Here is a 12,495-nt window from a genome sequence, read left to right on the forward strand (position 1 = left end):
CCGGGCCCGCGTGTCAGCCGCATCTCCCCTGCACTGTCGGAGGCAGCGGATCGCGACCTCCCTGGTACCACCGGGCGCGGAGCCCGCATCGTCTCTGCCAGGCCTGGTGACGGCCTGAGTACGCAGGAGATCCGGGAATCGAGATCACTCGCACGGCCTGGGGATGGAGAAGGAAAAAAGGATTCCACCGAACAGCACAGCGTGAGCCCGGGACAGGGAGGAGAGCGGAGACTCCGCCTGGCACCGGGAAAGGTGAGGTGTACGGAGCTTCCTGGGCCGGGCGTGAACAGCAGAATTCCTGGCCTCACCACCAGCAGCCGCGATCTCGGCTCTGCCTGCTCGCTGGAGCACGGTCAGCTTTAGTTTCCAGAGCTCCACTGGCCAAGCTCTGGAAGAGCATCGGTGCCCTCACCCGAGACCGACCCGGGGTCCAAGAAACAGTATCTGGCCTGGCCCAAAGTTGGATCTCTGGTGGCCCGGAGCCGATCACTGGGGAGCCTGCCTCCTGCTCCAGCCCTCCTGGTGCGGATGTGCCGCTGCCCTTCGGAGCACCATGAAGGCAGGATGACCTCAGCCGAAGCAGTAGCGGTGACTGGAAGCGCCCTGGTGGCTGGATCCCCCGAGTGGCGCCCTGGCAGCCCCCGAGTCCTCAGGCGGCCTGGCAGGGCCCGGGTGGCCGTGGCAGCGCTGGTGTGGCTGTTGGCAGGAGCCAGCATGTCAAGCCTGAACAAGTGGATCTTCACGGTGCATGGCTTCGGGCGGCCCCTGCTGCTGTCGGCCCTGCACATGCTAGCGGCCGCACTGGCCTGCCACTGGGGGGCCCGGCGCCCCGTGCCACACACCACCCGTCGCCAAGTGTTGCTGCTCAGCCTCACCTTCGGCACCTCAATGGCCTGTGGCAATGTGGGCCTAAGCACTGTGCCCTTGGACCTGGCGCAGTTGGCCACCACCACCACTCCCCTGTTCACTCTGGCCCTGTCTGCTCTGCTGCTTGGCCGTCGCCATCACCCACTGCAGTTTGCTGCCATGGGCCCGCTCTGCCTGGGGGCTGCCTGCAGCCTGGCCGGAGAACTCCAGGCACCCCCTGCAGGCTGTGGCTTCTTGCTGGTGGCCACCTGCCTCCGAGGCCTCAAGTCCGTTCAGCAGAGTGAGTATCGGGGTCTTCTCTTAAGGGCGTGGAAGTTGAGGTGGGTGGTTGGCCTGGAGGGCCCCGTGAGGGGTGTGGCTGTTGTCCCATATTACAGATGAGAAAACCGGGCCTCAGAGAGGGCCAAGAGCTCAGTGATTTTAGGCCCCAGACTTCAGCTCGTCTTTAATAATAGTTGCCAGCCTTGGCAAGCCTTTTATCCCCTTGATACCAATGCAGCCAATGATCGATGGTAGGTACCATATTATCCCTTTTGTAGAGAGGCAGAAGGGCTTGCTTTGAGCCATGTGTTAGTGAGCAGCAGTGGAAAGGTTTGAATGTAGACACTCGGTCTGTGCTGTTCAAGAGACATAAGTGTAAGGCTTCGGACCCAGATGGAGGCCACAAAACACGACCAAAGAGGGAAAGAGAAAGAGCAGACTATTGTTGTAAGCTGGGATTTGGAAGGCAAGGATTTGGCAGATTCTCAGAAGTGCTGATGTTTACGCGGAGCTATAGTGTCACAGCCCCAGTGCTGAGTGTTGATCTTCAGTTGTCATAGCAACCACCACCTTCATCCCCACTTGCGGGTGATGGGACTGAGACCCAAAGAGATTTGTGACTGGCCCAGGATCATGCGGCTTCTAAGGATTTAAAATCTATCCAGTCTATGGGACTCTGGACTCTGAGCAGCAACTCCAGGCCTAGACTGTGCTAGATCAGCCTGGATGGAAGCTGGTTCCCTGTCTGTGCCAGGAGGGGTAGCTGAGTCACAGCCCCCACCCTTTCTTTGCTTCAACTCAAGGGAGACCCAGGGGAAGTCTTGGTACCTTCTTAGGGAGGGGAGTCCTGGGTTCTAGCCATGGCTTTGCATATTTGCTGGGTGATGTTGGGCAGGACTAGACCTTCTCTGGGCCTCAGTGTCCACTCCTGCTCAGGAGCAGAGGGTCAGTTTAAGGAGTCCAAGGGGATTCTTTTATCCCCCTCCGCTCCAGCTGTGAGATCTGTGAATCAGGCCTGGGATAAGAGCAGAGGGTCTCCAAGGTTAATGGCTAGACTTGGGCAGCCTGAAGGCAGGGCGTGTTGAAGTCAGAGATCAGCCTTCTCCTGATGTCTTCAGAGTGTGGGCCCAGAGGTCTTGTCCCCATCCTCCCGGGCCTTGAGGCAGGGCCAAAACCCAGTTCTATTTTTGCCCTCAGGTTACATGAGCTGGAGCCTGAGTCAGGCATGAGCTCTGGGCATGAGTCGGCTCCAGGAAACCTGACCATACAGGGCCCTCCTGGCCAGGGACATGAGGCTGAGGAGATCCTCACCTCCGTGGCCACACTGCACCTGCTGATGTCCAGTACTCCACACAGAGGCCCTGGCAGTGCAGGTCTGCAGGATGGACCGTGGCCTCAGCCCCCACCCCCAAGCCTCAATTCCCTGATCCAGGAGGCTGGAGAGAGATGTGTGTTCTAGGCTCTGAACGCCCTCTGCTATTGTTATACCTGGATTATCTGTCCTTAAAGGATGGACTCCCCACCCCCCTCCCGGTACTGGGGATTGAACTCAGGGCTTTGTGCTTGCGAGGCATGTGTAGTGCCACTGAGCTAAATCCCTGGCCCAAGGATGGACTTAATGATGGCTCTGACAACCTAGATGGTAAGGTAGTTATACTACGTGGCTCAGAGTACTAAGGAGGAATCTTAGAAAACTGGACGCCCCAGTAATAGTGAGGGAGGCTGGCTGAGTTGGGAAGGAATGAACTGGATCCAGGGGCTGAAATGGGTTTTGAAAAGGAGATTTCTTTAGTCCCAGGCCCTAGGACAGGTTCAGACTAGAATGTAAATGGCTGGTTCCAGCTCCTTTATTGAGAGCGGACACCAGGTGAGCAGAGGATAAGAGTACAGGAAGGAAAGGCATCAGGCATCTGTGGGTAGGGCCAGCAGCTTCTCTCTAACCTGGGCCAGTTGCAGGTTCAGGGGGTTAAATGAGAGGTGATGCAACGCTCCTATTCATAGAAAAGCTGAGAAATGGAGTCCCAGCCTTCTGAGCTTGTTCTCAGCAGTATCACAGAGAAGACTGACTCAAATCCCTGTTTTCTGAGTTGGGCTGATTGAGGAGATGCATTCAGCAGGAGAGAAGTTCTGCAGCCAAAGTGGACACAGGTGTGGCAGGGACGGGTCTTCCTATGGAGATCAGAGAGGGCTGCTAAGGGAGGAGGCATGTAAAGGTAATTGTAATAATGTAATCGTGACAGTGCACTTGCTGAACCCTTGCTAGGTGCTACACTGCCCAAGTCTTCATATGCAGCATCAAAGAATGGGCAATAAACTGCCAGGGCACAGGGTGCCAGCCAGAAGGAGCAGGCATGGGAGATGTGAGGATTATGCCGGGCATCAGGTGCTCTGTTGAGCACTTCGCATGCTCCTGTGAGAGGGATGTTATCACCTTCCCTGTGCTACGTACGCATAAGACTGAGACCCAAAAAAAGGGTGATTAGGTCACACAACCAAAGAAGGGGGAAAAGGGAACAGGCAGATGCCAAGTGACCAGGGTTCAGAGGGTCAGCTGGTGTCTGTGTGGAAAGCTTGGGAGTGCTGTTTAGTACTGAAATAAAAATGTCTTTGGAGCCTGGTGTTGGAGGTGCATGCCTTGATCCCAGCATTTGGGAGGCTGAGTCTGGAAAACGGCTTCAAATTTGAGGCCAGTCTGGGCTACATAGTGAGTTCAAGGCCAGCCTGCACTACATAATCCTAAATTGACAAGGATTTTATAGTTGAGGAAGTATCAGATGTCTCACGGTGGAGGTAATCCTAGGACCACGAGGATCTTAGGTTGATGAGGGGGTAAAATGAGCAAAAGCATTCTTGCAACAGTAGGTGGGATGAGTTAAGCTGATAAAGAATGTGTCCCTTCCCAAGCGAGACCTTTCTACTCTGTTCTCAAAGAAGCGGGACATCTTCAGCTGATGTAATCTTGTCCTTCAGTCACAGCCTCATGGGATCATTGAGGTCTCAGCTGTTACTAGAAGCAAAACCGGAGCTATGTCTTGTGTCATAGCCCTCCTGTAGTCAAGAAGACAAGGCCTAATCGTGATTGAATTGTGAAGAATTATGTAGAATGGCTCCCGACAGGAGGGTTTGGTGCTGGCCAGGGAGGGATCCACTAAGAGGCAGAAAGACGGGGATATTTGGGGGGTGAGTCGCTTCTGATGGCATCACAGCGCTCAGGTGGGAAGCAGGGTGTGCAGGCGGCTGGATGCGAAGTTAGGTGGGGCTCCCTGGGAAGATGAGATTCACCAGAGGTAAAGTTCGCCAGCAAACCAAAGCCTTCCCATGTTAGAAGTGTTAATGTGCCGACCATAGGGAGTGTAAGGACACTATATTTGGAGTGGGAGGCGTTCTAATTATCTGTTCATTTCTAGAAAAGCTTGAGCCGAGCCTGTTGCCTAGAGAACAAAGCCAAAACATCAGAATGAAATTGAGAAAGGACTAACGTTTCCTATTCTAAGCATAGCCTGTGACTAAGCACCTCTACGGCTCTTTGGAAAGTGTGTGTCAGTAAATGCAGAGGCTCTCGGCCCGGGTGGGGACCTGCTTATCTCTCTCCTCTGACTTGCGGAGAAGGCCCCAAACCGTGGCAGGCTTCGCGGTACCTGGGCTGTGTCTGATGGCTCCTTTGCCAAGTGCCCAGTGGAAGCATCCACACGGTCACACCTGTGGCATAGTGGCAGGCTCGCCTCTGTCCTTGAAAAGCTGAAAGGTCTCCTCTCAGTCCTAGATTGAACTGGACGAGCTGCAGTGTGAGTAGCAAGCAGGGACAGTGATCGGTCATCAGCCGGTAAACAATGAGTGACAGCCAAGAGCCAAAGAGGACTTTCTTGCGCCCTTGTCACCCCAGTGGTCTTCAGGGAACGGAGCAATGAATGGATTCACTTTTTTTTTTTTTTTTTAGGACTCACCTTTTGGAGTCAAACTTTTATTTTATTTTATGTTTATTTGTTTGAGACAGTATCTTGTTATGTAGCTCAGGCTGGCCTTGAACACTGCAGTCTTCCTGCCTCAGCCTCCCCCAAGTGCTGGGATCACAGATATGTGCCACCACACCTGACTGTTTTTGTTGTTATTTTGAGATAGGGTCTCACTATGTAGTTCAGGCTGACTTTTCATCGAACTCACAGTGATTTTCCTGCCTCTGCCTCCCAAGTGTTGGGATTACAGGTGTGCACCACCATGGCTGACCAGGCTTTTTTTGTTTGTTTGTTTCACTGAGCACTTACCTTATTAAGGCTGTACGTAAGTTATCTTTGTTAAAGCGTTAGTTACTTCACATGTTTTACTTCATATGTTTTACTTTTTATGGAGACATCAGAGGTAAAGTACTTATGAGCCCAGGTCACTCACAGCTGGACAGGAGTGGACACGGGTCATAAACCTAAGTGGCCTGTCTCCGTGTGTGTGTGTGTGTGTGTGTGTGTGTGTGTGTGTGTGTGTGTTTTGAGACAAGGTCCTACTGTGTAATTTCATCTTGCCTCTAATCTTCCTGCTGTGGCCTCCCAAGTGCTGAGGTAACAGGCATATGCCCCCACGCCTGGCTCCTGACCCCCTCCCTTCTTGACTCATGTTCTAAGTAAGAGCTGCTGACCCTACTGAGGGATCCCTGTGGGTTTCCTGGAGGAGCACCCTTGGGAGCCATACTGGGTGGCTGAGTGAGGATTGTCTCTGAACAGAGTCCTGATGGTTTACTGCCCTCGCTGCAGGTGCCCTACTACAGGAGGAGAGGCTGGATGCTGTGACCTTGCTGTACGCCACCTCGATGCCCAGCTTCTGCCTGCTGGCGGGTGCCACTCTGGTGCTGGAGGCTGGCGTGGCCCTGCCACCTGCGCCCACCGACTCCCGCCTCTGGACCTGTGTCCTGCTCAGCTGCGTCTTGTCTGTGGTCTATAACCTGGCCAGTTTTTCCTTGCTGGCCCTCACCTCTGCTCTCACTGTTCATGTGCTGGGCAACCTCACCATTATAGGCAACCTCATCTTGTCCCGGCTCCTGTTCGGCAGCCACCTCAGCGCCCTCAGCTACATGGGCATCGCCCTTACCCTTTCAGGAATGTTCCTGTACCACAACTGCGAGTTGGTGGCTTCATGGGCTGTCCGCCAGGGACTGTGGCAGAGACAGCAGCCTGACAAGGGGCTCTGAGACCCGGGGGAGGTCGTGAGTCCCACCTGGGACAGCCCCAGCCTGAATCCAACCGTGGCCAATGACTGTGGGATCCGTGGAGAGCAGGCAGCTGCTCCTGTGGCCAGGAGAGATGGGCACCTTCTGGTAGTTCTGCCTGGGAGGCTGGAACAGGCCTTCCTCCCTGCCCGTCTCCCCTTGTCACAGACCCCACCCACCACTGGATGGTGGGTCCGAACCAGGCACAGTCACTGTGCTTATCAGAGTAATTGTTTTCATTAATATCAACTACTATGCCAAAATTTGCTGGGCAAACTTTGACAACTTCAACGTGTTACAATGATGATGAAGGTGATAATTCTTGACAGTTGCACAATCCTTCCTCTGGCAGGGAGGGCAGCGGGGAAAGGGCTTCTTCCAGGGAGTGGGGACAGTCTGTGCCAACTCCAGGCAGCTGCTGTCGCCTCCCTCCCAGGCCCCCCAGTTTTGGGTCTTCCGTCCTTAAATAAACTATTTTTGCTTGGACACCTGTGTTGTTCCTTAGGGGTAAGTGGGGAAATAAAGCGGGGAACGATGGGCTCCCCAGGAGGACCTGCCAGGGTCTGTCCAGAACCCCAGCCCAGCCGCTGTCTGTTACCCCCCCGCCAGGCTGCCATCGGCCATCTTTTGGATGGCAGCTATGGGTTCCTCCTTGCTGTGCCCTGACTTGTCTCCTGCATCTTCCACGCAGAGGGATCTTTCTAAAAGACACTTGCCCTGTGGTTCCACACGGCTGTGTCGAAACTTCCCACTCCGGACCACAAGGCCCTCAGGACCTGGTCCTGCGGCCTTGGATTTCAACTTCCAGTCTCATGAGCACACACTGGGGGCATTTACTGGAGCCTTTGCATTCTGTTCTTCTGACTGGGACCCTCTTCACATCCTTTGTTCTCCTGGCTGCTGCTTTCCGGGTGTGCGGGGGGGACCTAAACATGCTGTGCTCTGTACTTTCTTTTGTTTTTGTTTGTTTGGAACCAGGGATTGAACTGTAGTCCTTGTGCTTGCAAGGCAGGCCACCGAACCGCTGAGCTAAATCCCCGGCCCTGTTTGTTTTTTGAGACAGGGTCTCACTATGTAGTTGACACTGACCTGGAACTCACTATGTAGCCCAGGCTGGTCTCACAGCGATCCTCCTGTCTCAGCCTCCTGAGTGCTGGGATTACAGGCTGGCGCCACCATGCCCGGCCTGCTCTGTACTTTAAAGAGGGCCTAAAGAGAAAGGGTTTTGACAAAAGAGGCCATGCCCAAGCTGTGGGTGCACAGGGTAGGGAATCTAGGTGGCCTCATGGAGGAGGGAGAACCAGCAGGGAACCCTCCAGGTTAGCCCATGGGTCTTGGAGGCAACAGGGTTCCCACGCAGAGAATCTAGTGTAGGAATCGGCCCCTCTCCAGGAGCCTCCTTGATGGGCTGCCCCTGCTCCAACTTTGTCACGTTCCCTCTCAGCTTTTCCTTGGCTCTGTGTGCTTAATTTACCCTGTCTTGTAATCCAGAGGTCAGCTGTTAAAAATAAGGACCCAGCCTGGAGCATGGAGACCTGGGACCCACAGCTCTGCCCACCTACCTCACTGTGCCTTGGGTAGGGCCCCCCCCACAACGCTCTTCGCCTCAGTTTCCAAATTGTGTCTGATAATCCCCAAGGGGAAGATTTGAATGAAGAACCAGTGGACAGAACCAGGGCGAGGAAGGAGATGATGGTGCTAGCTGGTTCTGTTTCTATCATAGGGTAGCCGCTTCCCTCATCCGGCACTTCTAGCTCTCCCTGAGAATTGTGCCCCTCTGTCCTGAGGATGCGGAGCTAGACCAGGCTGGGACTGGGATGTAGGAGGACTGGGATTCAGAGAGGGGTCCTTCCTTCCTTCGTGGAACCAGAATCTGAAGGGCCCTTGTGCCAGCCGGTTTCCTGGCCGGACTCCCTCAGCTTGCCTTGCAGGAGAGGAAGTGGACCTGTTGACTTGAGTCAGCCACCACCCACCCTCCCTGTGACTCAGAGATGCCACAGGCCCAGCCCAGTCCTTGTGCAGTTTGAGACCTCTGGATGCCACTCACAGACTCGGCCAGGCAAAACAGAAGGATAGACAGCTTTGGTTGCAGCCTCCTCGGTGACTCAGAACCCTTCCTCATCTGTGGGGGCAGTTGTCATAGCAAGCATGGGCACCGTGTGTGGCAGGGAGTGGTGGTCTTCCTTCTCCGAGACCCCTGTGATGCCAGAGTTTGCAGATAGTACTAAACTCTATATACTCGATGTTTTTTCTTCTCACCCGTACACAGATTTAGTGCCTTTGCTCTCCCAAGAATTCACCGTACAGTACCTGTCCGAGGGACAGCAGCAAAACTAACACGGATTTCTTTTCCCTCCTGCACAATTTTGCACATTTGTCCTCACTGTAAATCTTAGCGACCTCAGCACAAGTTTTTTTTTAAGTCTAGAACTTCCACTTTGTCAGGTAAAGGAAGCACGTTACAGCTTCTCTTTTGCACACCCAAATTGCCAGCATGACTGCTCCTGCACTCTGGCTTTGTTTTTTGTTGTTTGTTTGTTTTTGTTTTGAGATAGGGTCTCCCTATATAGTTCCGGTAGTTTGGGCTGGCCTTGAGCTCACTGTGTAGCCCCAGGTGGCCTCAAACACAAGGCAGGATCCTCCTGTCTTCCTCCTTTAGCCTCTCTATTGCTGGGATTAGTGCTCTTTGTTTGTTTGCTTTGTTTTTTGAGACAGGGTCTCACTGTGTAGTTGAGACCGACCTGGAACTCACTGTGTAGCTCAGGCTGGTCTCGAACTCACAGTGATCCTCCTGCCTCAGCCTCCCAAGTGCTGGGATCATAGGCGTGCGCCACCACGCCCGGCCTGGGATTAGGGCTCTTTCACTAAGTGAAACAAAGATTACTTGAGCACAAGAACTGTGATACCACAGCGAGTGAGTTGCGTGATACCTTGAGAACCAAAACACCTACTAAGTGAAGAATAATGAGCACATGTTGGGAGTGGTAAGGATACAGTGGGAAGATTCAGCCCCGGGGTGGGGAGCAGCAGGGCAGCCCGAGATTTCATCAAGCTGCTCAGAGTGGGTATCACTTTGAGTTTCTTATTTCTGGAAATTCCCATCTAGTATTTTCACGCTCCAGTCGACTACGGGTAACACAAATGGTGAGAAGTGGAATCACGGAGGGGCAGGTGTAGCACCAGCCCAAACGGTATCCCTGGAATCAGACCTGGGTGGGCACGCTGGCTCTGACCCGTGTGATAAAAGGACGAGGGCCCCTCCCTCTGTGTGTTAAGCAGGGCAGCAGCACAACCTAACCACACCCAGCTGCGGGAAGCTAAATTGGCAATAATGCCCAAAACGTGGTAGGCACTCAGTCGTGTCCCCGAGGCTCCTCCCTTATCTCCCTGCCCTGTCTGCCTTCCACTGTCAGGGAACGCTTCTGCCTGCACAGAGCAGGGTAGAAGGTCCAGGCTGCCCTCTCACCCTGCCTGGGGAGCTGGGGCTGTGCTGGGCTTTCTGCCATCCTGGACATGGGAACAAAGCCTTGTTTCAGCCCCAGCTGGCAGGGTGCCCCTCCCACCCGTCCCTGGTGGCCCTTGGATTGTCATTCTAGGAGAATGGGGCCAGCAGGGACTTCCTGCTCCCCTCTCTGCCCCTAAATGATCTCTGAGGCGCCAGAAACTCCGCCATTGCGCTGTTTGTGCTCCGTTGTAAATGCTTTCTGGATGTAACAGAAAGTATTTAACTGAGGATCACTTCTTAGAGAGCCGTACAAGGTTTTGAGCTGGAAAGAGCCATGATTCTCCATAATCATTTCTTAATAAACGGACCCTCAGTTTAGCCTAGAGCCTATGTAAAGGAAAAATTGGAAGGATTTGAGAGGAGGGGGGCGGAATAGGGAAGACTTGTTGTGGTACTCCAAGTACATAGACGGCAGTAGAAACTGGTGGGACAGAGTGGGTGTTAGTTGTATCAGTTTTGGGGGATAAAGTGTTTAAAACTTATAGGAAGTCATTACTTTGCACACAGCTACTCTAGTAAGTCCCAATACACTGGACTAAAATGGAGTCACCATGGTGTTCCACGTCACCAGCTTGATAATTCAGGCTGGCCTGGAACTCGGTATATAGCCCAGGCTATCCTCAAACTCACAGTGATCTTCTCGCCTTAGGCTCCCTAGTGTTGGGATTACAGGTGTGCACCACCACGCCTAGCCAGGATGTAGTCCATATTTACGAACCTGTACTGGGGAAAAGGTTACCTAAGGTCAGGCTAGGACCGTCTTACACACAGGTGCTCTTACCTGCTTCAGAGATTTCTTGGGACTTGATTATTTTATTCCCTACCTCTCTTAGAACAATGGAAGGAGGATTGGCCCTGGGGTGTTGCCCAAACTCACATGGGTGGAGTGGAGTGGTTTCCCAGATCCCATTGTGCTGCCAGTACAACCAGCATTTGGGAGGTTGAGGGCGGAGGATTCCCATGAGTTCAAGGCCAGCCTGAACTGCATAGTGAGATCCTGTCTCAAACAACAACACCAACAGCAACAACAACAAATAGCCGGGCGTGGTGGCACACAGCTGTAATCCCAGCACTTGGGAGGCTGAGGCAGGAGGATCGCTGAGTTTGAGACCAGCCTGAGCTACATAGTGAGTTCCAGGTCAGTCTCAACTACATAGTGAGACCCTGTCTCAAAACAAACAAACAAAAAACAACAACAACAACAACAAAACAACACCAAAGAGAGCAAGGCACACGCTTGTCATCCCAGCACTCGAGGAGGTTTAGGAAGGAGAATCACAAGGTGGAGCCCAGCCTGGGTTTCTTAGCAACTTAGTGAGATTTTGTCTAAAAAAAAAAATTTTTTTTTTAATTTTTGAGGCAGGGTCTTGCTGTATAGGTCAGGATGGCCTTGTAAATACTATGTAGCCCAGAGTGGCCTCAAACTCACAGTGATCTCCTGCCTTGGCCAGCTGAGTGCTGGGATCACAGCCTGCGCTACCACATATAGCCTTTGTCTCAAAACTGTGAAAACAGAGGGCTGGGGATTTAGCTCAGTGGTTCTGCCACCTGCTTCCCAAGCTCAAGGACCCGAGTTCGATCCCTGGTACCAGGAAGGTAGAGTGGGCTACGGATGTAGCTCTGGCATCAATAACCAGTACTGAAAAAGAAAAAGGTACTGAAGAGCTATCTCAAAGGTCACACTCTGACCATACAAGATTCTCTAACACCTTAATGGTTGGTTATATAGGGCAAGTTTATTAGGTGTGTGTCTCCTGCCATTGATTTCATAAATGCATGAATACCAGGGGATGGGATCCTTGAGGCCACCTTTCTTTGAGGACTGGCTACCATAACAGTGAGTGTTTGTCGCTTGCGTGACTGAGTATGTGAGGATATAGCCTGGGGGTGTGAGGAATTAGTGTGGGAGTTTCCCACTCTCAGTGGGATCTTGCCAGCCACACCTCTACATGCAAGCAATTAGCAAATGTTTGCTCAGTCAGGGCTGAGACACCCTTCCCTGCTCTCCACTCCAGACAGAAGGACTCTGTGTTCCTTGGCCTGGTATTTGAAGACAAGGATAATCCAAAGTATCTCCAAGACCACCCCACCTGTCCAGTTTTGTGGAGCCATGCCAGCTCCCTGTGTCTCTGACTGTTGGAGTCATCTTTTTTTGTTGTTGTTGTTTGGTTTTTTGAGACAGGGTCTCACTACGTAGTTGAGACTGACCTGGAACTCACTATGTAGCCCAGGCTGGTCTCGAACTCACAGTGATCCTCCTGCCTCAGCCTCCCGAGTGCTGGGATTACAGAAGTGCGCCACCACGCCTGGCTCTTTGGAGCCATCTTTGTAGGCCTCCCTCTACCCCATCTTGTCTGCCACATCCCTCATGCACCTCCTCCCTCCCTCTCTGAGCATTGCTTTCAGTCAGGTAGTTAGATGTTGGTGGCTATGAGGGACAGGGCAAGGTCCAAAATGGCACCCATTGCTAGAAAAGACACACATACATCAATGTGCAGACATTTTTGCAATTTCTAAGGAACCATTTTGTTTTTGTTTTCCTCAACATTTTTTAATAGTAAAATATTTATTGTTACATTTTAGGCATACATAATGATCATACTCATTGTAGGGAATTCTCATCTGTACGTGATACACCCGCCTCTTTTTTCCCATCACCCCCCTCCTC

At 52.7% G+C, this 12,495-nt stretch overlaps 1 protein-coding gene across 1 annotated transcript; it reads left to right on the forward strand.

Moving 5' to 3' along the window:
• Nucleotides 1-6: 6 nt before the first annotated feature.
• Nucleotides 7-6,774, forward strand: Slc35e4 (solute carrier family 35 member E4). Its single transcript, XM_010603802.2, has 2 exons — nt 7-1,147; nt 5,871-6,774. The coding sequence occupies exons 1-2, from the start codon at nt 529-531 to the stop codon at nt 6,302-6,304; spliced, it is 1,053 nt and encodes a 350-aa protein (XP_010602104.1). The 5' UTR covers nt 7-528; the 3' UTR covers nt 6,305-6,774.
• Nucleotides 6,775-12,495: the final 5,721 nt, after the last annotated feature.

The sequence above is a fragment of the Fukomys damarensis genome, unplaced genomic scaffold (assembly GCF_012274545.1).
Source record: "Fukomys damarensis isolate Sample0158 unplaced genomic scaffold, DMR_v1.0_HiC HiC_scaffold_12, whole genome shotgun sequence".
NCBI classification, from domain to species: Eukaryota; Metazoa; Chordata; class Mammalia; order Rodentia; family Bathyergidae; genus Fukomys; species Fukomys damarensis.

Excerpts from the sequence above, each read along its gene's own strand:
- Slc35e4 (XM_010603802.2), top strand. The coding sequence starts at position 529 with ATGTGCCGCTGCCCTTCGGAGCACCATGAAGGCAGGATGACCTCAGCC. Across the intron at positions 1,148-5,870 it reads CCTCAAGTCCGTTCAGCAGA|GTGCCCTACTACAGGAGGAG; the intron begins GTGAGTATCGGG and ends CCCTCGCTGCAG.